Source organism: Carassius auratus, chromosome 29 (assembly GCF_003368295.1).
Source record: "Carassius auratus strain Wakin chromosome 29, ASM336829v1, whole genome shotgun sequence".
NCBI lineage: Eukaryota > Metazoa > Chordata > Actinopteri > Cypriniformes > Cyprinidae > Carassius > Carassius auratus.
Window position 1 is genome coordinate 12,621,678 of NC_039271.1, and position 25,890 is coordinate 12,647,567.

A 25,890-nucleotide genomic window follows, 5' to 3' on the forward strand; every position below is an offset into this window, starting at 1 on the left:
CTATTTTTTTTTTTTACAAAAGTTCCCTACAGCACCTTTAAGAGAAAATTGACTTTTTCAGTAGTTTACTAAACGTTTATTTTAAAACGAAAGCGTCAGGCTCTTTGAAAACGTTTAACCAAGTGATATATTTTAATATATGTTAAGATATATGTTAAGGTTTAAATGCAGTAATTTTAATATATAAATATATCGAAATTTTTCTAAATTAATAGACATTTTCAGTTATAATATATAATGCATGCAATGAAAAAATAGGAATAAACATAATTCCTCATGCAGTAACAACTTCACCTAAGAGTGTGTTTTCTGATTGGCTCAACTGTGTTTTGCATCCGCCTTCTTTCGTGCTCATATGGCAGATCTTTTGTAAGCACCGCAAGTGAGGTCGGGATCGGCAGATTCACGGACTTTCGGTTCATTTCGAGTCGAATATGATCGATCGTGATGTTTTTTTAGGTCACAGGGTCAGTCAGCTCGATCATTTCCAACTCCTAAAGTTCAGTTCGACGGATACGTTTTAAAGAACCGGTTCAAAAGAACGATGCGTTCTAGAAGTAATGGATTTCTAATGATGTCTAGCGCACTGTCTATATTCAGCACATCGATCAAGTGAAGCTTGTAAGGTTTAATGACAATTTTCATGAATAGTGTGTTTGCGTTAAAGTTTGTATGTCGTAAACGGCACTGCCGATGAGTGAAATCAGGTCATTTCCTTAATCTCAGGTCTAGTTAAATCTGTGCAGGACAGATCAGACACATGTTGAGATTAAACCCCTCTTTCGATGCTCAAAAAGATGTTGTGGCAAGCATCTTGGCGAAGGAGGAAAGAGCAAATATAGGTAACGTATGCGGACTTAATGTACTTACTACACTATTGTTTATTTATGATATTAACCCAACCGTATTTTAATATGTCGCCGAGGGCATGCTTTTATTGTCCTTGTTTAAAATGTGTGCAGGTGTTCTTGAGCCTCGCATTCTGAGTGTGGAGAAAGATGGAGGGGTCGTGTACTCTTGGAGAGTAAGTTGGGCTTTAGTTTCATGTGTCACTTTAATTTGACAGGTCATGCGCGCGACGTTCCATTCATAGCAGCGCAAATGACGCGCGCGCGGACAATCTGTCGCCAGTCTACAGCAAATGAGCACCACAGGCCATACATACAATAGACGCTATAGTATGTGTCGACTTACATGCAAACTAAATGGATGTCACTTTGTTCACGTGTTGTTATCCTTTCTGCTTTTTTTTGTTGACTTTTTAAAAGTGTGTTTTTTGTTTGTTTTGTTTTTAATTACTGATTTCCAAATCCTTATGTTTAGGGGGCAACAGGAACTACAAGGATTGGGAAATATGATCCTCACAGTACAGAGAATAAGGTACAGAATGGGTAATAATTTTGGAGATGGACATTGGGCCTATGCATATGTAATTCCAATCATGTACACATTATTATTATAAACAGATTATAAATTTAGAGTAAAAAATGACAACTTGGATTTGTGTATTGAAATAAATGAGAGAATTGTGAGTCAGTCTTAATGAAATGAACTATGAAAGGTTTGTGTAACCGCGTGCCTCTTGTGTTCACAGCTCCTCTACACTTTTGACAAGCAGGTGTGTGTCAGCAGCTGCTCTTTAAATAAAGAAGAAACACTCCTGGGTGAGACTACAGGCCAATATAATATACTTTAAGCATCATTGTATGGGTGATAATGTTTAATTTGGTTCATTATGGGTTTGAGAAGATAATTACTAATGTGAGTTTTTTTCTGTGCTAGCGGTCAGCCTATCTCAGTCCACACATGGAGCTTTTAAACCAGGTACGAGAAATCATTCATAACAGTATGTTTATTATTTACTGTTTTAGTAGTTCTTCACTGCAGGCTCAAAAGTGCAAGCCTTTTTCTCCTATTCACTAAAATAGATGTGTGCTAACTAGAATGTATTTAGGAGCATGTGTAAAGTCCCCAAAGGTCTACAAAAAGCCAATATATATATATTTTTTAAAATATGATTTAAGGTCATAAAGACTCTTAAATATCTTAGATGGTGTATAAAAGGTCTTATTTATAAGAATTTTATTTATAAGAATTTTAATAAGTATTACATTTGGGGATGAAAAACAAGAATCACCATACAACCAGTGATTATTAAACTTCAAAAGACTATGATTACATTAAATAAATAGGAGCGCTGCTAACTGTGTATATATACACACACACACACACACACAAACAGTTTACACAGATTGAAGTAGGCCTATAAATAATTGCATTATTATCAAATACAGTTTAAGCAGAAATATTTAAAAACCTAGATTTCTGGATTTTTAATAATTTCATTTTTCTTGTAAATATCTCATTGTATCCCTTTATTGAGAAAAACACAGTATTTGATACATTTTCATCGCACCCCTTATGGTTTTTGATGTGCTCCAAAATTCAATCTAAATTCAAGCTTTTAGGCCTTTTATTCATTTAATAAAAATAATAATAATCAGTTTTGTGAGACATCGAGAGATGATACTGTATTTATTCAAATGGAAATTGAATAAATTTGACTGAACTCCACTATATCAATTGTCATTAAGTTGCAGTTATTAGTTACAGTTTAACACAGTTTTATTTGCGTCTCTTGCACGATTGTCACAAGCGCCTGATTATGAAATATTTTTATGGTTGTACCATTTGAGGACATATTTATTTAATGCCTTGCAGTTTTATACCGATATGCTTTCACTTCTCATATGAGTTGCCATGGTAGCATCATAGCGAAGCTGATAAATAAATGTTGCATAATATTGTGTCTAAAAGAAACTCTAATTCTGTCACGAAATGCATACAAAGAGTTTAACTGTAGGCCTAATGATTGTTTCAGTTTTAAATTCAAGAGGCTTAAAATCGATGCTAGTTTGCTTGTATCATAATGCACTTAAATAAAACCACATTCCCAAAACAGAGAATCTAAGTGTATATAAATGAGCTTGGCACAGGCTCGCAGTCACATTGTGTAGGTTATTCTTTAACTCCTGACATAGCCATAAATCTATAAATCGGTTTTCTTTCTACTTTAGTGTCAAAATGTTTAACTCTTCTCATTGAGATACACCCAATCAACAACACAAAGGTCCTGAAGGCAGTGGACTGCAAAGTCAAAGTGCAGGTAATGAACAGCTGCTGATGAAACACCCAATACAGAATTCCTCATGAAGATCCAGTGTAAATCCCACTGAAATACTAAAATATTTCCTATGAACCCCTTTCTAGTTTCTTTACCCTAAGACATGCCGGACCACTGTACTGGAGAGTCATTTGCTGTTGGCGGCAGAGGATGGCTGTATGTATTCCAGAAACCATCTATATATTTTTTTTTTGCATTGTACTATACCATATTTTGTTCAAGCTACTACTAGTTCAGGGATTAAAGTGAAAAAAAATCTTCTGACGGAACATTTTTCAGGCCAAGCCATATTCCTTTAACAAACACTTTATTTAAATAGTCGAGACCAATAGCGTTTTAAGGGGAGATTAAACCGCTTTAATATTGCCAGTTTGCATATTTTAAAAGCTATTTGTAATCTTTAAAAAAAAATATACCTTGACAAGGTGTGAGACTGTGAACGACAGGTCATGCTCCGCTATGAAAGAACATATGCGCACTTTTACATCGCACACACGGTCGGCCATAGATGCATGAATCTCCGTTGTGGTACTTGTCGCACCAGGCAGGGAGCATGTGTACTGTAGAGCACGAACGGCAGCATTGTGACTAGCTTCTGATTGATGGCGAGCTAGCACTTTTTTGCCATTATTGCCATATTGAAATTTCCTGTGGCATACTGTGCAAAGACACGTACCTGGTTGTTTGATTTTTTTAGCCCACGAACTAAAAGGCTTGCCATTCTTCCCAATTTCGCTAAGCCAAGCCCATCTCCATTTATTTTTTACACTTTTATCAATCTCCGAAACATCGGAGCCTTCCTGCATTATAAGTGTGTCCATGCTATCTTAAATGTAATTATACCTCAGCCGTAGCCTGACATGTACTTCTTCAAAACTAAACCAAAACCCGGAGTGGATCCATACCGGAGTGATAACAAAACGCTTATAGTGAAGAGAGGAACGTGCATTCGCTCCACTCCAGGCTTTGATCACATCCTCCTCAGCAGGCTGAATACACTTTGTCTTTCCTTAATTTAAGACCTATTTAAACTAAAATTAAGACATTTATTACACTATTTGAGAAATGTAAGCCTATATATACAGCATTAAAATTATGAAAAGTGAATTTAAAACATTAAGGACAGGCGGAACAGTGTAATTGACGGAAATCCGTCGATGACTCGCTACAATTAACGGAAATCCGTCGTAACGACGGAGAACTTTAATCCCTGCTAGTTTGGATATTTTTATTTTTATTTATCTTAATAAGATAAATGCTTATTTTGTTGCTACAGATGTTGATCAGTACCACATTACTCTGACGAGGCAGGAGGGCTACAGAGTGGTAAGGGCTGCTCTTTATACATCTGTTATGGTATAATGATGTATAAAAATGTAAGGATGTTCATATGAATGGTAAAAACACCTGTGCTTGTTCAAACAGGTAATGCAGAGTCCTGAGCGTCTGAGCAGAGAGAGAGTGGCGGAGGACTTCAGTTGGGTCCAGTGGGACTCGGACACTCAAAGACTCTTCTACCTCACTGCACGGGTCAGGATCACGTTCACTATTGCTTGCCCTTATTAATATTCTTCTCTTAAGTTTTGAAGAAGGAACATGAACATATTTCCATGTGTCTGTTTTTTTTTCTTCTCCAATCTATAGGAGAAACACACACTGAAGTGTGTACAGTTTTACCCCGATCGCAACTTTGAAACCGTGGTAAACGTCTTTGTGTCATAACTAAACTGCCTTATTTGAATAATATTGAGAGGAGCTGACTAATTCAAAGCAAACGCTTTTATGTGCAACAGTTTGAGCTTCCACTGGAGATGCCCAGCGTTTCTTCTGTAGCTTCTTCTATGAGGTCAGTGACTTAATTCAGTTGACTTTTTGCAGTAAAAGACACGCTCAGACAGCTCATAATATGTACAAACATGGTCATGTGATTGTAAAAACCCTGTGTTAAAAGAATGGTTTTACAGGTTTGTTAATTTCGGGTACGATCACTATCAGGACTCGAAGGACGAGGGTCTCAGGATAGAGGTGTTCACCAGCCTAACAGGCAAGTTACCGTAAAACTTCAAATAATAGCCCGGGCTTCTATTTACCCAAACCGCCGAACTGCACCGGCTTGTATTTGAGACCGGCGTCTATAAGAGACAGGCCTTTAATTTAGTGTTGAGATGTTCAAGCATGACAGCAGGAGGTTACCACATTATACTACGTTTTATTTATAATTCATTTTAATGTGTTTAACAAATCATTTAATGTAAGAAATGTCTTTGGCTATTGGCAGCATAAAAAAATATATAAAAAACGAAACGATGTGACAGCAATGGGCAGAACAATAGAAGTTACCGCTAAAATCCATTGAGCATATGAACTTGTTGCCCGAAACATATCAACAAGAAAGAATGATGGCTACCCTGTAAAACAACTGCAATCATGTGATAGAAAATTACTCTATTCATCACTATCATCATCCCCGCGATCCTCAATTACAAGTTCATTGGCGAATTCCTCCTCCACATCGCTCTCTCCTCCACTTCTCCCTCTCCAGCCTCCGCTAACTCTGCCTTGCTTGCACTAACAGCTCTCGCACAGTTGCGCACGGCTCTCCCTCTTTGAAACAATGGTGATCCTCACTTCCATCAGAAGCTACTGTCAGGCCACATACCTAAGGATAACATCCTTAAGTCAATGAAATATATTATCTCCTCTTTCTCCCTCGCGCGCACACACACGCTCGCGCAAGCATACCTTAAAGGAATTTTTCAGCCGCTCCGTATCCAGCTTTTCCCACGCTTGAAACAGACCAGGCCTCTATTTGAGACCGGCCTTTATTTACCCAAACCTCTCGTCACACCAGGCGTTTAAAAGAGACAGGCGTCTATTTGGGACTCGGCTATTATTTGAAGTTTTACGGTATTTCACATGTGCTCTTCAAGATGAAATCATACTGTGAAACACTGAAATATTTGCTCCATATTTACTTGTGTTTTTATTTTTTTTCTAACTTATCATGGGATAGAGAGTAAGTTTATATTTTCTCCGCTTTTTCACATGCATTGAATTAATCATAATCAACATGCTTCACATTGCTGATGCTGTAGTAGTGTATAAGCAGGCATATACCATATTTTTTGGACTTTAAGTCGCACCTGAGTATAAGTCGCATCAGTCCAAAATTACAAAATTTCAGGAAAAATACATATATAAGTCGCACTGGACTATAAGTCGCATTTATTTAGAACCAAGAGAAAACATTACCGTCTACAGCTGCCAGAGGGCGCTCTATGTCTTCAGTGTAGACTACAGGAGCACTGAGCAGCATAAAGCGCCCTCTTGTGGCTGGAGAAGGTAATGTTTTCTCTTGGTTAATTTCTCTCGGTTCATGTCAAATTAATTTTGATAAATAGGTCACACCTGACTATAAGTCGCAGGACCAGCAAAATCATGAAAAAAAGTGCGACTTATAGTCTGGAAAATACGGTAATTGCAAAAGCAATTCCTGAAATCATCTACAGTAAATTGCCAAAAGGCTATAAATCGCCTACATGATTTCTGTTGATCTGCATTTCAGCTCTTTTGGCTTTCATTTTGTGTTTGTATGTAATTCGTTTGATTTGAACTGATGTAAGTTCTTGTTCTGAATCTCTGGATGCCTTGAACAGGAACCATGTGTGTGTGCTACAGCCCTCCAGTGCACTGGCATAAGGACGCCACCTACACTATTGCATTTGTGCACAGAGGTACAAACCAAAACACACTCCAGTGATATAAACACACAGATCATTATAGAAAGCATTAAATAGACTCTCTCTGATAGGTTGCAGTAAGACGTTCACCGTGTCTCTAGAGAAAGGCTCCGCACCTGCTAATTTGCCAACCGTCCATCCTATCTTCATTCATCTGGGTTAGTACAGCCGTCGTCTCGCACTCAGCCCACAGAAATGCATACATGGAAGACTGTTCATCTGAAACAGTGTCATGGGTTATCTCCTCAGTTGATGTTTTATTCATTTTTAGATTATTATATAGTGGTGTATCTGGCTGATCATTTCCTGCACCTCATCAACTGCAGACAACAAGACCTGCTCTGCTACAGTCTCTTCCTGTCAGGTAAGGCCTAATATTTTGTGTTTGGTGCTTGTTATAAAATCTGTATTTCACATATATTTAGTATGATTTGAATTTGAAATACAATCACTTAAAGCATATTGTGTTTTCTGTGTGTATTACCTTACTCTGCCAGGGGCGGATGGTCACATTGAAACCCTGGGTTTGGGCAGAGAGGTCGTGAGTGTGTCTGGCAGCAGGCTGCTTGATGTCCGAGCCGGCACGATGTACACCATGGAGCTCAACCCTGACTTCCTGCTTGAGCTTCTCAGTGCGGCCAGGCCTGAGGCCCAGCGGCTCGCTGCTCTGCACTGCATGCTGGTCTACCTGCAGCCAAATCCTGTGATGGAGCTCAAGGTGAGCGAGAAAGTGTGATCAGTTTTGGAATGATCATAGTTGCTAAAGAAATTGACTCTTAATATGATTCTCATTCCAGATTATAAACTGGATCAGTGAGAATGTTATGAGCTTTGATGCTTTTGATCAGATTCAGGAATTTATTCTAGGTGAGTGCTTCTGTTCATGCGGCCTATCTCTATTTTGCATGCAAAACGAGTATTAGGAATAACAGCATAACTCTCCTTTCAGCCAGCCTGTACAGAATAAGCTACCAGCAGTGCGTGAGCCTAGATAAGTTGTTACCGTACTCCTGTGTGTTCGAGAAGAAGGTAAACAGTTAGCTATACTTCTTTTAAAGATGAACAGAGTACTTTCATCATTCCACAATACTTATTTTCTGGGAATTTTCATCGATTTAATGTAAAACTTGAAAGAAGGTGTTATGCCTTGCTTTCCAGGAGCTTCCTGTGGCTCTGACAGCAATCCCTGGGGTAAAATGCACCCCAGAACTGCTCTGTCAACCAATAATCAAAGGCAAGGTAAGAGATACTCCAGAATCTATGTGCATTATTATATTTCATGAAATAGTCTTTGCGGGATGAGCAGCCAAAAGTATTTCAAAAAGATGTGGCAAACGTGTTCATGTTTTTAATTTTTAGAATTTAAAGTCAGCTTTGAAATTTAAATTGATCTGATTTACTTGTGACATGTTGCTGAACATTGCACACGGTTCACGTATAGTGTGTCACTTTACAGACATGAATCACTAGGGTGCACCTATAATAAGTGTTTATATTCGGACTATTTTAGATTGCTTCGGGGGTACCGCGGCGGAGTAACCCAGTACCTTTGTGATTCTTCATAGACATAAACAGAGAGAAGTAGTTCCGGCTACGATGTTCTTCCGCAAGACGCGAGCAGTTCTGTTTATTAACCGCTAGAGCGTCAAAAGTTCCCTACCGCAGCTTTAAATGGGCTGACAGATACATTTCTAGAGCAGCAGTTTACTGTCTAAACACTAGGTGGCAGAAGAAACAGTGGCAGACCAGTACTAGGGCATAGACTGAAACAGACGAGGTAATCCATATCAAATTCATTAAATCGGCTTGGGAGAGGTGTTATTGGGAAGCTTATCAACAGGAAATGTTTGAGTTGTGAAGCAGATTTCAACTGTCAACTGAAACCAAGACATTGATAGATCAGAATGATATTGTGAAACTACCCCCGAAACATTTGCCTTCAGTCCAAAACGATCACTAAGACACACTTCATTTGTCAAAAGGGTACAGTGACTAATGTGTTTCACGGCTTACAAAACCTGTTTTGCAATTCTCCTTTTGTGATAATGTTGTAATTGTATTTTATTATTTCGATTTCTCGTGGGTTATAGCCCAAAAGCCTGCAGGGTTACTGGGAGGAACTACAGCTCGTCTTGGAAAGGATGAGGTATTTTGAGGGGGTACCGAGCCCTCGCTTCAGGACCAGTCTTATTAAAGAGGACTGGGACAGATTTCAGGCTGCTATGGTGAGCACCAGGAACACACATTACGCATCAGGACCGAAGAGACCCAGAATCTGTTGTTAAAAAGTTGAATTTGGTTAAAAAGTTCTGTTCTGTTCTATTCTGTTCTGGGATTTGTATAGACGTATTGGGAGCGATTGGAGCCACAGCACAAGTGTCCATTTCACACACACACATTCACACAAGTCCCTAGTGGAGCATGCATTACTCAGTAAACAGAGAAAGAAGGTCTTTACTTAGAATTTACTTCTAAATCAAACCCAGATGAAATGTTTAACAAAAAGTCGTTTGCAAGCTTTTTTTTATGGTGAAATGAAATCACTACTGAAGCTCAAAAAATTAAATATTACCCACGGTTGAAACACCATAATTTACAGGAAATCTGAATACCAGCTGAAGCCTGCAGGCTTGCATCAAAAACATCTTTACGGCCTTATTGGGAAAGTTATTGAATCACAGTTCATTTTTTATGATTTTAGAGGGTTGCACATTATTATGACTTTTTTTTCTTGAAAAGGGAACTGGATACACATGGTTGATTTTTTATTAATTAAAATATATATTTTAATTTATTGCCAGCACTAGTTATAATAAATTGAAGGATTAAGTTGCTACATAAATATATAATTATACATTTTATAAATGTATAATATGCAGTATATAAAATATAGACACATTAATTATTAATCATCACAATATGACGGCCACAGTATATTGACTGGTGAGCAGCTAATACTATGCTACAGCTATCTGTTTAATAATATCCGTTTCTTGTTATTGCTGCAGAACTCCGAGAAGGAGAAGTCTCCCCACTGTCATCGCCAAATTGAGGAGAACACAAAAAAGTGGGTGGAAGTTCGGCATGTGCCAAACATTATGTGTGCGTGCGTGAGTGTGCATGGAGACTGAGTGTGCAAGAACAGCGTGTTACAAAACAAAACAGTGTCATTTCATGCAAAAGCAAACTAACCCTTATATGAATAAGCTGAACCTCTTTAAAACAAGACTGTTGTTGTTTTGTTGTTGATTTTTGATGATACCTAGGAGTGAAACGCAGCTTGATGGGAACTGACATGTCTTTTTTTTCTGTTCGTTTCTTACATCCAGAGTTCTGTCCATGGTGGACACTTGGCGTTTGGGTAAGAGAAACGAAAGGATACTTGTGAGATTATATATCACTGATCAAATCTTGGAAGTATTTCAAGCTTTCATGGAAAGTCCCAGCGACTGAAGTTTCAGGGTCTCATTCTCTGGTCTGAATGTAATCAGCCTCAGTACCTCCTTCCTACTCAAAACACACACACACTTTAAACAAATCTATCTGTTATCTTGTGTTAGTCAGATTACCTTTCAGAGCTGGTGTTTGTTTTTCTTTTCACTTTCTTTTCGCTTGTTGTTCACCCAACAGCTTGTTTTTCAGTTCCTATAGAGATAATAAAAATGGGTCGAATTATTAAGGTCGTTCAGCATTGTCTGACAGGATTTTTATAGCGATAGATCAACCAGAATTAAAAAAAAAAATCGGTGGTCATGTTGCTTTCTTCTGTGAAACACAAAAGAAGATATTTTGCAGAATGACGACGCTGCTCTTTTCCATGCAACAGAATCATATAATGAACCAAAAAAAAATGTGCACTAGTGAGAATGAGATTTGAGAGCTACGGATGAGAGCAGGGCTTTTGTGTTTCATAGAAAAATGAAAGCTGTATGGGTTTGTAACAACACTGGGTGAGTAAATGATGACAGGTTTGTGTAAAACTAAACCTTAAACTCTCACTTTCTTTCCGTCCTTTCAGATAAGCGTGTAGTTCCACTGTTTCAAGAGGAGGACCAACAGCAGAGGGTGCTAGTGAGTCTGGTGAGTAGTGGCCCTTTCATCCAGCAGTGTAGCTCTACACACAAAACAAGCAGACATTCCATCAAAGCAGCTGAAATCAGTGAATAGAGGACAAGTGTAGACATTTCTAGACCATTATACAATCCTTGACCATGACAGCGAGGCTGAAAGTGCTAATCCATTAATGATTTAATTTAATTTAATTTAAAATGATGTATTTATTATTTATAGTACAGCTTTCTGGAATGCATGGTTGTGATTGGCCAATGTTGCTGACTGGTCCTTCTGCAGTTAAATTTCTTTGTATAATTGAATCTCGTTCCAAGCAACACTTAGTGGTCTGTTTTTATTGCAAATAGCTGTATGTATTATTTTTTGACAATTTCAATAATTTGTGATATAATTGTAGATTATAATACACTATTAAATATATTACTTTTTCAGATGGTGGACAAACTCCGAGAACACTTAAACAAACATTTATCCCGACTGGGGAAGAAAAAGATTGATTTGCTGGTGGTGAATTATGCGGCAAAGCTGGTATGTGTTTGTACAGTTGCCTCATGCCAGAGATCTCTAGCTGCACACGTTAGTAATTGTCAGCTGGGGGACAAATCTCCTCTGTTCACACAAAACGAAGCTGCACCTTAAGCAAAATGTCCTTTTTTTATATATTTTAAGGCTATCACTAGATCAACTGATTAGTCTACTTTGTGATTAGATTATAAATTGTGGACAGAAATAAGTCTTTAAATGTGCACAGGGGCAGCAACCTTCTATCTAACAATGTGCACTTGGTCCTAGAGTGATAAACTCTTGCCCTTATGCCAAAACACAGTGACTGTATCTCCCTATGGCTTGGAGGATTGGAACAAACCCTCATAATGTACTACTCTCCTATTACGCCAAGGAAGAATAGTTGAATATATCCACTTTACATCTGTTTCCACCAAACTGTCTTTGGATCGAGCCCAATTAGGAGAGCCGAGAGGAAGCAGAAGTTTAGTGGTTCTTCCTGTTTTCAGATCAGGGTAAGCATGAGGATGTGAGAGCCCATGCGTGATCTGTCTAGTAAATGCACGCACTGGAGTTAATGAGCTTGCTGAATTGAACAGGGGTGGTGATTATGAGTTCGTGCACACATTGAAAACAGGAAGAGAAAGTGAGTCAGAGTGTCCAGGTTCTGACAGATTCATAGTCATTTTAAAGAGGATGGGTGTTGTCTTGCATCTGCCTTTTGTAGTAATATGCATTTTGTAATATATGACTGTGTTCTCTGTTCAGCTGGAACTGGTCTGGCATGTGTTGGAATTGATGTGGCAGAAGCTGAAGCTGGGCCCCTGGGTGCTCTGCATGTATGTGCACCTGTCCATGTTCTACTTCCTCTTTGGCAGGGGATCGAGAGTGCTTGATTTCTTGAATCTAAAGACTTCAATTCTCTGTTTTAGTCAGGAGCAGGGCAGTTCAGAAGAGTGGGCGATGTTTCATGTGATGTTGCGCATTCTGGAAGCAACTAAAGGGCTCTGTCTCCCCCTCCCTCCAGGTAAGAGGACGCTTGACTGAGAAAGTCTGAGAACACTTAAACTGAAAACCGTTCCAAATCCTAATGAGCTGCCTTTTTGTCTACTACCTGCCTATAAAGACAGAATCCCATCTGAACCTTATGAGTTACTATTTGGAACGCTCTACATGTGCAGCAACTATCACAAAAATATCCCTACTTGCATGATGAGACTCAACTCACAATTGATTCCAGTAGGGTTCGACATGAGCATGTTGCTGTACTTGAGTATTTTAATTAGATTTAACTATTTACTTAATTAATATTTCTCAGGATTTAATGAAATAAAAGTATATTCGCTCCATCTGAGATCACATACTGTCTGAGTAGGTACTATGTTTGATTTGTAACGTACTTCGCGACTTTCTATGTACGCACGTTCTATGTCGTATAAATGTGTGTAGTATGAATGAAATTGAAATGCACTACATTTATCATGGGACCTATGGTATCAATTGGTTCACTCCCGTGGCCACATGGGATAGTAAAGTGTCCATCAGATGCACACTTCAGAATCTGGGTAGAAGTAGTAGGTCATCCAAGAATAAAATGATTTCCCAGACTGCATTTTATCTACTGTATAGTAGGGAAGTAGGCATCTTTGGACGCAGACATTTCTCTCACCTTGTTTGCCATTTTGGATCAGGGCTTGGTGTAGTGCTTTATCCTCCCCAAAAATCAGATTTTTGCATTACGTTCATGCATCGTCTTCAATAGCCTTCTTTTTTGGACCATGTTCATGCTATTTAGGTAGGCTGCTGTTTTTCTTTCCATGTTTAGACATATTTAGACTTGTTTAATGATGCCAAAGGGAGAAACGGAATCTTTAGTTCTCCCATGGCTGACCAAAGACATTTGAACCCTCTGAAGATTAATCTAGATCTCAAAGGGTATCTCTCCGAAATCCAAATCAATCCCGTGTAGTTTAGCTGCTGGGTGTGTCTGATTTTCTATGACTCAGTGAGCAAAAAAAAAGCTGCTTCTGAAATCTGAATTGTGCAAGATCTATCTGGATGGATCCACTCTATGAAACAAACTCTTTGACCTGGGCTCAGGCCTGCCCTGGAAGGCGATTAGTAGTGGAGTCACTGACCCAGTGCTTCACTTCTGTCCACTCTACCCATCACAAAACTGGTTCATTATCTGTGCATTTTTAGGTTATTCTACACTGTTAAGTGTGCTCGGAGTCCGTTGTCTCCCACAGCACACCTTTCTCCAGTATGTGGACCACGGCCTTCTTCAGCTCACAGAACCATTTGTTTCACGCCTTATGACAGGTAACACACATTTTAATATACCCTGTTCTGGAATCTGTCCATTTATATATTGAGTACGTACACAAAGTACTTAGACTTTACCGATCACCTTTGACCTCCTTTGCTTTCCTACAGCATATTGGTCGCCACATTAAGGTCTCCAATAGGCAAAGTGTATCCCTGACCTGGAAAAAATTAATTTGATTAATTACCCTCATTATTAAAGAAATATGGTCATTTAGAAGCCAGTGTTTTATTTTAAGTACAGTGTTATGATCTCTTACTCTTTCTCTCCATTTACCGCATGACAGATTTAGATAACAGTGATGCCAATGAGCAGTTGAAGTTTAGTATCCTGAAAAGACTTCCTGAGGTAAGTTTCCAACTTAACGTTTCTCTTGAAATCGGTCTTATGGAGTCCAGCCTTTGGCTCACTGCTCGCCCAGAGCTTGAAGCTGCTTCAGTAAATGTCAGAATTAATTCTGTTTAAAAGAAAAGGATTGTGAGCATGTTTGTGGTCATGTGTTGGATCTCAGCATGTGGTTGGGCTCCAGTCTTTGCAAGCCAATTTTGCAAGCCAATTTCTCCCTTGCTGATTAGTCCTGATGACTTCCATGGTAGTGCATTCATCCATTATTGATTTCACACGTCTTGCACCTTTGTTTCGAAATCATTTTAGATCCTAGGGTTATTGTAAATGTTTTCCAAGAAATCAGAATTTCTTGGAAAATTCTTGGACTGCATTCTTCAGAATCTGTCATTAGACTACATGATACTCTTTCTCTGAGATGGGAAAATGTTAAACAATAGCCATATAGATGTAGTTACAGTAATGCAGCTTTCCTAAAATTTTGACCATACAGTATTTTAATGGCAGTAGCAGATAATACTAATGTTAAACCAATCAATTCCCAAAGTCCCACCCAACATTTTTGCTATGAACTAATATTCTATTTGAATCATGAAAAGTCACATTACAGGTTGTGAACGACTCTTCATGTTGACTTCATGTGTTTTTTATAATTAGCATATGGAGCAGAGAGTAAGCCAGCAGTGGGATCATCCCATCATTTCTGCATGTATCTCCAGAGAATACGTCAGGACTCTGCTGGAAAAATACTCAGAGAACAGGGTGAGTATGACAGGGACAGGCCCAGTTCCAGAACCAGAACCAAATTATTAAAGGCTTATAGCCTTTTATGGCCCATAGCCTAGAAAGTGTGCAAAGACCGTGCAGAACTCAGCACTGAACAAAAACTGAAGAGTGGATTCTGACTAACTTAACTTCTGATCGGTCATTGTGTTTAAAAAAAAATCAACTGATTTGTCTATGATTGGCTACTTTGTTTAATACTACAAAACACGTTGTAAATAGAAACATTTGGTGCTCTTTAGTACGCAAACACAAATACACTGGATCATTTGTCAGTTTCACCAGCATGCTATCACTACAGTTACAGCTGAGGGTGCTTTGGGTTTTATTTGGGGATTTTTTTTTCTTCTTTCTGTATTTCTTTCTTTAGAAAGACACTACAGCACGAAGCTGGTTTGAATATCTGCCAAGCAGCTGAAAATAATACTTGGATGAAACAGCTTATTAGACTAGACGCTGAATGAAATGTAACAACTGCTGTTTAGATGTTCAGTTGTTAATAGAACAAAGAATCAAGTATTTTGATTCCTAGGAAACTAAATCATGAACTTGGCTCTTATATCAAAACACGTTTACCAGCAAAACACATTATTTATTTATTTTTAGGACTCTGCACTCTTGGACTGTGGCAAGTCATGTTCCTATCCTGATTTCCTGCCCCTTAACTACCTCACCAAGATTCTCTGGAACAGGGAGGAACAAGGTACACGGTTTCAGAGATGACGTTATTCATAAAATGTGTTGTAGAATAGTAAATGTTGCCATTTACTGCAAGGTAATAATCCTGGGTGGGTGTTGTATTTTAGCTCAGAACCCTTTTGAAGAGCAGGAGAATGTGGATGTCAGGTTTGTGGAGGAGACTGCGTTGAAGCAGACACAGATCAAGCTGGACTTCGAAGTCAAGTAAAAACAGCCCAGTACAAATGGTTAAAGTGGTAAAAAGGGAAACATGGAAAACATTCAGAGAAATTAGGGGGGGAAAGTGCCCCCTGGCCAAAGAAAAAAGCTTGATTTATTCATGTGAATGTAGTAATGTACAAAAATCTCAATGTTAGTGACATCTTACTAAAAACTGAAGCCCAATGCCATGCTGTTGAATGAAGATTATTTCCCCGCTGTCAGTCTGCTCTTTAATTATACCATTTTAGTACCCAAAAGGACATGTACTGACATGTACTGACTGAATAATATGCACTTTTCAATACACAGATGCAATGGAAGAGCACTAACAAAAAATAAGATGTTATGTTAATAACATAAGATGTTAATAGATGTTATGTGGGGTCAAATGGGTACATTTGTGAATATTACACAAACAAGAAATAAAAAATATATGCATTCTTTATACTCATCATGCTTAGTTTTTATATTCTACAAAATAAGATGCTTCTTGTCGATAGCAATTTCCTGAAAGGTTATTTTATATTACTGCCATTGTATGTTTGCAATTATAGTGTTTAGCCTGTAAGGCATGCTGTTCACTTTGCAGCAGTTTTTAGATGGTTATTTGTTACTTTTCTCTAAAGCACTTTGAGCTATTATGTGTACGGAAACCCAAGTATTAAAGGGATAGTTCACCCAAAAATGAAAATTTGATGTTTATATGCTTACCCCCAGGGCATTTGAGATGTAGGTGACTTTGTTTCTTCAGTAGAACACAAACCGTTGCAGTCTGTCATTCTTAAAATTGATGTGAATGGAAATCACGGCTAAAACATACAATAAAAAAAATAAAAACATACACCAACAAATCCAAATGAAACCCTGTGGCTCGTGACGATACATTGGTGTGTAAAGACCATAGACTGTAAAAAAACATGGACGTAGTGTCCGTGACCTCACCCATAGGTTTCTGAAGAGCAATTTTGGAGCCAAAAGTAGGCGGAGCCAGCCATCGCCATCTTGGCAGCGCATCACCGTGCGTCACTCACGGATAATGGAAAATGGGCAAAAAGGTGGGAGCTGGTTGCTAAAGCCACGCCCACCTGGCTGCTGAGGATGTGCTCAGGAGAGTTCTAAAAGTTCGGACATTGCGTGAATCAGAGTTAAAAAATATATTTATATATATAAACACTGTTCAGTATCTTGCACAGACTGATGGTTTTGTGTGTTTAAACATTAATGTATCATCACGAGCCGCAGGGTTTAATTTGGTTTTGTTTGTGTATGGGTTTTTTATTGTATGTTTTGTATGATGTACCTGTATGATTCCCATTCACATCAATTATAAGACTGACAGACCGCAACGGTTTGTGTTCAACATCTCTGTTTGTCCTCTAATGAAGAAACAAAGTTAACTACATCTTGGATGCCCTGGCGGTACGCAGATAAATATTAAACTTAAATTTTGGGGTGAACTATCCCTTTAATGAAGTTATCGTTGTGCCAAGATCAGGGATTGGTGATATGCCAAAATATAAAACAATCCAAATGATCTGGCTAAATTATATAATTATATAAATATATTATATAAATTATATAATTATATAAATATATAATTATAATATATATTATATATATATTATATATATATTATATGAATCTTTCCTAATATTCTTTGTAATATCAAATGAAAAAACTATTCCATATAATGTCCCATTTAGTTCTGTAATTAATTTCTCTGTATGATTCAGCTGTGCGTGAGTCCAGACGGCATAGCATCATGTGTAGATCTCTAAAGAATTGGTCTGAATTCCCAGCATTCCACCAGCAGGAGCTTCACTGGACTGCTAAGCAGAAATTAGACCCAAATGACAAAGAAGTCTTATGTTAGCATCACTAGTTCTGAGGAAATGGACAAGATTCCTCAGAAATGGGAGCACATCTGGGCTTTTATTTTTGTGTTTGGATGCATCATGAGTTTGCAGACTCACTGGGTTTGTATTTTGGTTTGGGCTCTGGCAAAGGATCATCAATGTGGATGTAAGCATTGGGTCGAAGCTCAGCCGTGGTATAAACACCGTTTGGAAGCTGGTTCCACTTATCTCCCTCAGCCAGCTAACAAACACAAACAGAAGAATACTTCAGTACAACACAAACATGATGTTAATATTTCAATTAAAGGACATTTCTCAACAGAGCTTTAGCACTGATCCAACACAGCTGCCCTTATAATGGCAGAATTAATTTAAATACACCAATTATGACTGAGAATTTCATAAAATGTGTATCTCAAATCTCGTTAAAAGATATCTTGGTCCCTTCATGCTCAGATCAGAAGTTATATTTTCCTTGAGGACATTTTTATGATTTTTTTTCATTGTGTAATTATTGTACATTTCCTTTGAAAATTCCCATGCTGAAATGTGTCTGGAAATTATTTTTTTTTATTGTGATTCACATTACATTCTAAATACTGTAATGCAGTGACAAATTATACTATAATAAAAAAAAATGTCTAAACTTAAATATTACTATCAATAATATATAATAAATAAATAAATAAATAATATATATATATATTTTTTATAACAGTTTATGATATTAATAGCAGATATTACAGTAGAGGTAATGAGAAAAGGGTAATTGTGATGAAAATACTGTCCAAAAATACAATTTAATCTTAACAATAAAATAAATTTTATATGGATAAGTTCTTGATAGGTTTTGTGACCCAATCTTTCATATTTGATGATCAACAGGAACGTTATTTACTGTAGGATCTGAGTCATTGGTGCTGTCTGGAAGCTTACCTTGCCTTTTTTCTCTCTCTCTGCGAATGCCTGGCATCTGTGCTGATTTCGAAAACATGTTATGCTCTCTGAGCTACTTTCCTCTGACACAAGTCCAGCTGTGGTTGCTTGTCTGTCATTTCCTGCTGTAGGGTCATACTCTCTCTCTGCCTGTCACATGGACAGCTCTGCTACCACCGCCATCATTTTACGAGTGAACTCCCTGATCTGTGCCTCCAGCTTGTTTGCCTAAAACAAAAACACACTCTAAATGAATTTGCTAAACCTCCTGGCTTCATGACCTCATGTGTTTACAGTAACATAGCATAATAGTTTAAGGTTTAGTTAATTTGAAGGAAAGCTTGCTATGGATCATTACTGTGGGCAGCTGATGTTTTTTTTTTTGGAGACCATGAGGTCTGCAGGGGTGTTGAAGCATCAAGTATTTACTTGAGATTCCATGGAAATTCTGAGTCCTGAAACAAAACCATTTGAGTACTGATCTAAATCAACGGTGTTGCTGTGCAGTGTGTGTAAACTTTCGTGCCATTCTCAGGCTTGATTTGGATGTAGGGGGAAAGCCATGTAACTGGCTCATACAACAGGTTCCATTTCCAAGAGCATTAACTTCCTTATATGCTAAATGCACCTCTAAATAAACACACATACACACACACACATTAACTTTTCCTTTAAATGTGTATGTGTGCATTTTTCTAACTATATAAAATGCACCGTGTAGTCATTTTATGACAAATTTTAGTTTAATCAGACGATAACTTTCTCATTATATATATATTTTTTTATTATATTACATTGCGAAATTATCTGTTAGATTTAATAAGTCCTCACCTCAATTAAATGTGTTAAATATATATGTTGTACAATTATATGTATAACAAAATAGGTCTAGAATAGAAATAATTATTGATAATAATTATATTTATATAATATTTCCTAAAAATATATTTATATAATTATTAATTAATGGTATATACTTCATGTTTTACAAACAAATATAAATAAACAATATAACATTAAATGGAGATGTTATTTCCCTTCAAAAAATCTGTTATGAAGTCAGCATCATTTCATATCGTATGCAATAAAATGTGTAAACAGTTATTTATTTGGACTATATGACACAAACTAGGTGTAGAATATAAAGAATTCTTAAAAAAATAATAATATTTAGAACATTTATTATTATATTATTATTATTAAATAAAAAAGTAGCTTAAAAAAAATCAAGTGTTGCAAATTAAATTAAATTCTGCAAATACGTTGATTTTGGGGTGATTGTGCTTAGTGAAACTGACCAACAGGAGGGTCCCTGCCAAGCAAGGCATCAACCTCCATGTGGACTGTAACTGTTCAATCTTCTCGATGAGACGGATCTGTTCCACTCACTTGTCGTGCTCTGCTTTGGTTCACACAAGCCACACCATCAGGACACAATTAAAACTGTGGACTCATTTAAAGCCCCTTAGCTCTCATTACACAGATGCACAGGAAGTGAGTATTGTGTTTTGTCTTTGTATCCCTCTGCGAGTTATTTGGCTAAACGGCGTCAGGATGGCGGCGAATGTGTCATTGTGATTTTCGATCACTAAAGGTTACATTGTATCTAATGTCGACTACTGTTGAGGTGTGGTTCTCGTTTTGTTGTGCTCAAGTGAAGGCCAAATGATTGGAAATGTCTCCACAAACAAAACAATGCCAACCCAACTGGATTGTTAAATGATGTCTGTACTGTAAATTATAATCTAAAAATGTCTCTTGGTTAACACCCAGGGTTATGCATCTCGACAAAGAGGAAAAGCTGAAAGACAAGTTAGATGTCCAAGTGGACTTGAAAAAAGTCCGCAAGCTAATGAATAAAAGCCTTTTAATCAATCAAATGAATTACAGTAATAGAAGGAGGGACGATGAAGACAATGTTTGAGTTCTGAGTCTTAATCTTAATCCTTTGCTTTAATCTTCTTGAAAGAAGTTATATATGTAATTTATTCCTGTGCTGTCATTACTCCAGTCTTCAGTGTCACATGATCCTTCAGAAATCAGGCTAACATGTTGATTTAGTGCACAAGAAAACATTGAAGTGCTCTTTGGAAACATCGATACATTAGTTATTTAATGAACTTTAACATTGAATGGGTTTAAAAAACTGCATTTATTAAAATAAATAAAAAATTGGTAACATTATTCAAGTCTCAACTGTTACTACTGATCAATTGAATGATCAATTTTACTGCCCGCAAACTTTTGAACGGTTAGTGCAGCTGATATTTTCAGTGTAGCCATAATGTGTTGGACTTCAGGAAGTGCTTTTCCGCATCAGTATTAAGTGGAATTTGTGACAAATGTAAATGTAGTGAAAAATATTGGACTTGAACTGTATTTTGGCATTGCACACAGTGTCTGAAGACATATTATGTTTTTACCCCTGACTTCAAGCCCTACAGCAAGGATGAGAACTAGTAACAATCTAATATTTAAGTGTTTATTTTATCTGCACTGATGCAATAGATGTTTATATGAAGAGACCCTTCTGTTGATTAAACACTATCAAGGAGATCCTTGCTAAGATGGTTTATTTCACTTTTATCGTTTAGAAGGAACTATAAATGGTAAAAAGAGCTGTAAGTATGTGTGCCACCTTAGAGGGCAATGAATGTTTGGATCATTATATACAATCGAACCTTTACTTACATTCCACTGGATTAAAGTTTATTGTTTTTTGCTTTATATACAGTACAGACCAAAAGTTAAAAGTTACTATTTTTAATGTTTTTGAAAGAAGTTTCTTCTGCTCATCAAGCCTGCATTTATTTGATCAAAAATACAGAAAAAAAACAGTAATATTGTGAAATATTATTACAACATAAAATAATAGTTTTCTATTTGAATATACTTAAAAAAAAATGTATTCCTGTGATGCAAAGCTGAATTTTCAGCATCATTACTCCAGCCTTCAGTGTCACATGTGACATCCAGTCTATCGCATGATCATTTAGAAATCTTTCTAATATTCGGATTTATTATGAGTGTTGGAAATTCAAAATAAAAAAGAAAATTCTAATAATATATATTCTAATAATATATTTTCTTTACTATCACTTTTTACCAATTTAACACATCCTTGCTGAATAAAAGTATTGATTTTATTAAAAAAAAAAAGAAAGAAAAAAAAGACTGACACCAAATTACTGACCAGTAGTGTATATTGTTATTACAATTTTTTTTTACTCTTTATTCATCAAAGTATCCTAAAAAAGTATCACATGTCCTGAAAAAATATTAAGCAGCAGAACTGTTTCCAACTTTGATAATCAATCATCATATTAGAATAATTTCTAAAGGATCATGTGATAATGATCCTAAAAATTCAGCTTTGCATCACAGAAATAAATGATAATTTAAAGTATAATACATTTTAAAACAATTATTTTAAATAGCAATAATATATCACAATATTACATTTTTTTCTGTATTTTTGATCAAATAAATGCAGGCTTGATGAGCAGAAGAAACTTCTTTCAAAAACATTAAAAATATTAATGTTTCCAAACTTTTGGTCTGTACTGTATCTGTGACGGATCATCACTTTGGCTGCTTCACCCAATCTAATGCAAAATTTGGGAGACCCACTGAGAAGTCACTCTGTATGACCCTGACAACACAAACACAGATGTAAAATTTTTGGTGCAAATACCACCCCAGACTGTACAAATTCACCTGACAGCTCTTATAACTCTCCCACCGCTGGATGTGTTCTTGCATGGCAGCCTTGTAGCTCTTGCACATATGCAGCTTTTTTTGCTCCAGCATGTTGACCATGAGTTTGCTGAGGTTAAATTTCTGCTCCTCCAGTTTCTGGTGCATTTCTTGCAGAACCTGTAGCACCCTTGAGATCTCGTTCTTCATATGGTCTCTTGAGTTTGTAGCTGTGAGAGTGTTGTAGACTGGACTTTTGCAGCAACCTAGAGTGAAACCAAGCACGTTAACCAAATATTATTTTATGGTGTAGTGGAGTCAGATTGTAGTATGGAAAAACGCGAGAGCTACAGTACTTGTCTTTGTTGATAGCAATCGATGGCAGTGTCTTAAGATTTTCTTCCAGTTTGGCCAGCTTCTCTTGCACCTCTGCCAGGTTCTGGTTTGAGATGTGGATCAGGCTCAGGTATTTGCTCCGCTGGCCCTTGGTGACTTCATACAGTTTAGCAAACACACCCAGCCTGTTGAGGGAAAGAAAACAAAATTTAAGTAAACATTTACTGAACAGGCTACAGACTAACAGACTTGATTGTTTTATAGGCTAAAGTTTCAGCTCTGTTTCAGGCTGTCTACAGAATTGTCTTTCATCTGCTTTGATAAGTATGAGATGATGAAGGTGATCAAACTCGTTCCTGTTGCACATACTCTTGAAGCAGCTGGACCTTCAGCCCTTCCACAGACTGCTACTCTCTCACACATACACACATGAAAACATACAAGTGGACACACACTCATTTTTGAATGTATCTTGCCACACCACATTATGTCAACTGAAAGCCATTTGTCATAATGTACTGTACATACCTTGCTAATCAAACTGTGTTTTAGCTTTTCCAGATCTCTTCTTCTCTGCAACAAGCAGTTACCATCTGGGACTGAGTCTCTCTACACAAACGATATATACAGTATAAAACAAGCAAATTATTTCTTTATAGTCTATAATTTAAAAGAGAACATGTAACTTCTGTAAAAGATCAACTTTGCACCTTCACTAAATGGTGTGATAAAAATAATTTATAAAATAAATAAAAAATATTCAGGGTAGGTTCTCAATTAATATTAGCTCAAAAAAGCTGCATGCATACTAACTAAAAAACTATGATGTTAACATACATTACCATAATGCTGTTTAGAATAGTTTTAAATAGAGTACAGCATGTCAAAAAAACATCAACAAGACATCAACTTCCCAAATGTAATTCATGACCGCTACTATACGCTTTATGTTAGCATAACATTTAAGAAAAGATCTTTCAATTTCAGTGTCTCTTTTTGGGGACCTTTTTCCATTGTAATGAAGATAAATTGTGGGGCAACTGCTACCAGGCCATGTGTCTTATATAACAAAAATCTCTAAAATACAAAAGGAACTAATTTTTGTTCATTACATGAGAAAGAAATGGCTTCACAGCAGTTCTGAAATGTTGGACGTCATTAGCGTCTGCAGTCATTTCCACTAAACGTCATTCTTGTGTTGCCAAATCATGGAAAATCCTGAAAACACTCTTACAGTATGATTATTGATATAATTATGTATTATTATCATTAACATTATAAGGAACTAGATGTGTTTCGAGTCACCTTAGACTGGGTCTTTATATGTTGCTGTTGAGTGTTAGCAAAAGAGTCTCTGGCCTGTTTTAGCTGGAGTTCATTTCTCTTCAGGGCTTGCACAAGCTTGTCTTTCAGCCGTGTATCTCGAGCCAGTTTATCACTCAGAGACTTACACTCAGCAACAATCTGCTCCATGTTGATGTCCAGCAGACCTCTGTAGTCCAAAACAATCAATACCGGAGATTTAAAATGTGTTTATTTGACTTATAACACAGCTATTTGACTGATTTCTTCTGCCAACCCCCAAAACATAGCCTCTTTTTTCATTGTATTATTTACATATTTTACAAAAGGGATCTTCTGAAGGTTTCTTAAGGGTCTTTAATCTCAGAATCATTTTGGGTGTTGTCAGAGTAGAGTTCTGATGTGAATCCTAACCCATCTGGCAAGAAACTCTGAGATTACAACCTTTGATTCATGAAGATGGCCTCTTTTTCTTGAGGAGTCTCTTGTGTGTTCTCTGCAGCCACCAGCTGAGACTTGTGGCCTTCCAGTTCTCGTACCACCACTCTTTTGGCCTCCTTCACCTCTTCACACTTTGCCTCCATCCTCTGCTAATGCTCCATGTTCTCTATACGATGTTGCTCTATCACTACAACCTGCTTCTCCAGCTCCTTATGATATGCAAACAAATACAAAGGGATAGTCAGTCAAATCCTTCTTTTGCTTGTGAAACTATTCAGGAACAAGACTTTTTAATTTCTTGATTCAATTCCAGTCGATCTCCTTTCCAAGTTAAACAGGTATGAGAAGCACCTGAGCCAGCTCAGCCTGGTCAAAGACTTTGCAAACATGTCAAATCCACTTCTCAAAGTTCACAGGACAGATACTTCTCAGTGATTACAGCTTAGTGGTCTTGCTTACCTTATTTCTTTCAATGAGATCTTTTAAATTCTCCAACTCCTGTTCTTTCTTTATGTTTCTGTGGAGTCTCCATGCTCTCAGTTAAAGGCTTCATTTCCCGTCTAAACTGAACCACCTCTTTCCTCATCTCCTCACAACTATTCTTCAGAGCCATGTACATATTTTCTAGCTCCTGAGGATATACAGGACAACAAATACATATACAGATCCAAACATTTGTGACAATACACTAAAGGTGCTTCAAAACAGTTCTTCAAGCAATGCCATAGAAGAACCATTTTTGGTTCTACAAAGGACCATTGAGTCAGAGGTTCTTTAAAGAACCATCTCTTTATTACTTTTTTAAAATCTGAAGAACCTTTCGCCGCAAAGAACCTTTTGTGAAACAGAAAGGTTCTTCAGATATTAAAGGATTTTTTATGGAACCATTCAAACAAAAAGGGTTTTAATCTATGGCATCGTGAAGCACCTTTATTTTTACGAGTGTATGGATAAAAAAAAAAACCGTGTCCATCTTCATTTCAGGCTGCACAGCAACAAAATGGGATTTTAAAGGGGGTGGTACTTTCTATATCAACTGTATCTATTTAGTATCTATATATTAAATAAAGATATTGAAATTAGTTTTATTAACATGAACAGAATATCTTTCTGTGTAATTTTCTAGACGCACTTTCTTGAATTTTAGATGAAGTAGAAGGATCTAAATATTTATTATTGCAGCATTTCAGTCTTTTTTGTGTGTGTTTTGAAGCATTTTGCTAATTGAAGCGAATTGTGTGGAATACCCAATGCATAATTCATCCTAAATCATCACCGTATCAGCAATACTTGGTATTCTTTCTCAAGACAGAGCTTCTCCTCTTTTAGACTAAAAAGGAGAAATCAAATTCTGTGAAAGAAATTTCATGAATTATACAGAAATAAGGACATGCATAGAATCAAGATATGAAGCAATTCATACAAAAAGGAACTCAAATACGCATGACATAAACTTGCAAAGTAATCATT

General features: G+C 37.0%; 1 protein-coding gene and 1 pseudogene across 3 annotated transcripts; one reads left to right on the forward strand and one right to left on the reverse strand.

Moving 5' to 3' along the window:
- Positions 1–302: 302 nt before the first annotated feature.
- Positions 303–16,577, forward strand: LOC113048100 (gamma-secretase-activating protein-like). Of its 3 annotated transcripts, XM_026209631.1 has the most exons (33): positions 303–621; positions 727–842; positions 963–1,024; positions 1,324–1,380; positions 1,595–1,664; positions 1,783–1,824; positions 3,078–3,166; positions 3,271–3,340; positions 4,461–4,510; positions 4,610–4,714; positions 4,829–4,885; positions 4,978–5,030; positions 5,149–5,228; positions 6,198–6,200; positions 6,841–6,918; positions 6,996–7,082; positions 7,196–7,288; positions 7,422–7,642; positions 7,722–7,791; positions 7,874–7,953; positions 8,083–8,163; positions 9,015–9,149; positions 9,933–9,991; positions 10,254–10,285; positions 10,943–11,004; positions 11,428–11,523; positions 12,268–12,338; positions 12,432–12,526; positions 13,702–13,821; positions 14,112–14,173; positions 14,828–14,932; positions 15,560–15,656; positions 15,760–16,577. In XM_026209631.1, exons 2-33 carry the CDS (start codon positions 761–763, stop codon positions 15,858–15,860), a joined length of 2,565 nt encoding a protein of 854 aa, XP_026065416.1. In that variant the 5' UTR covers positions 303–621; positions 727–760; the 3' UTR covers positions 15,861–16,577. The 3 variants fall into 3 exon arrangements, with proteins under 3 accessions (XP_026065416.1, XP_026065415.1, XP_026065417.1); XM_026209630.1 differs by having other exon boundaries at positions 303–842; XM_026209632.1 differs by lacking the exon at positions 6,198–6,200 and having other exon boundaries at positions 303–842.
- Positions 16,578–18,658: 2,081 nt separating this feature from the next.
- On the reverse strand, positions 18,659–25,033 carry LOC113047741 (coiled-coil domain-containing protein 146-like; annotated as a pseudogene).
- Positions 25,034–25,890: the final 857 nt, after the last annotated feature.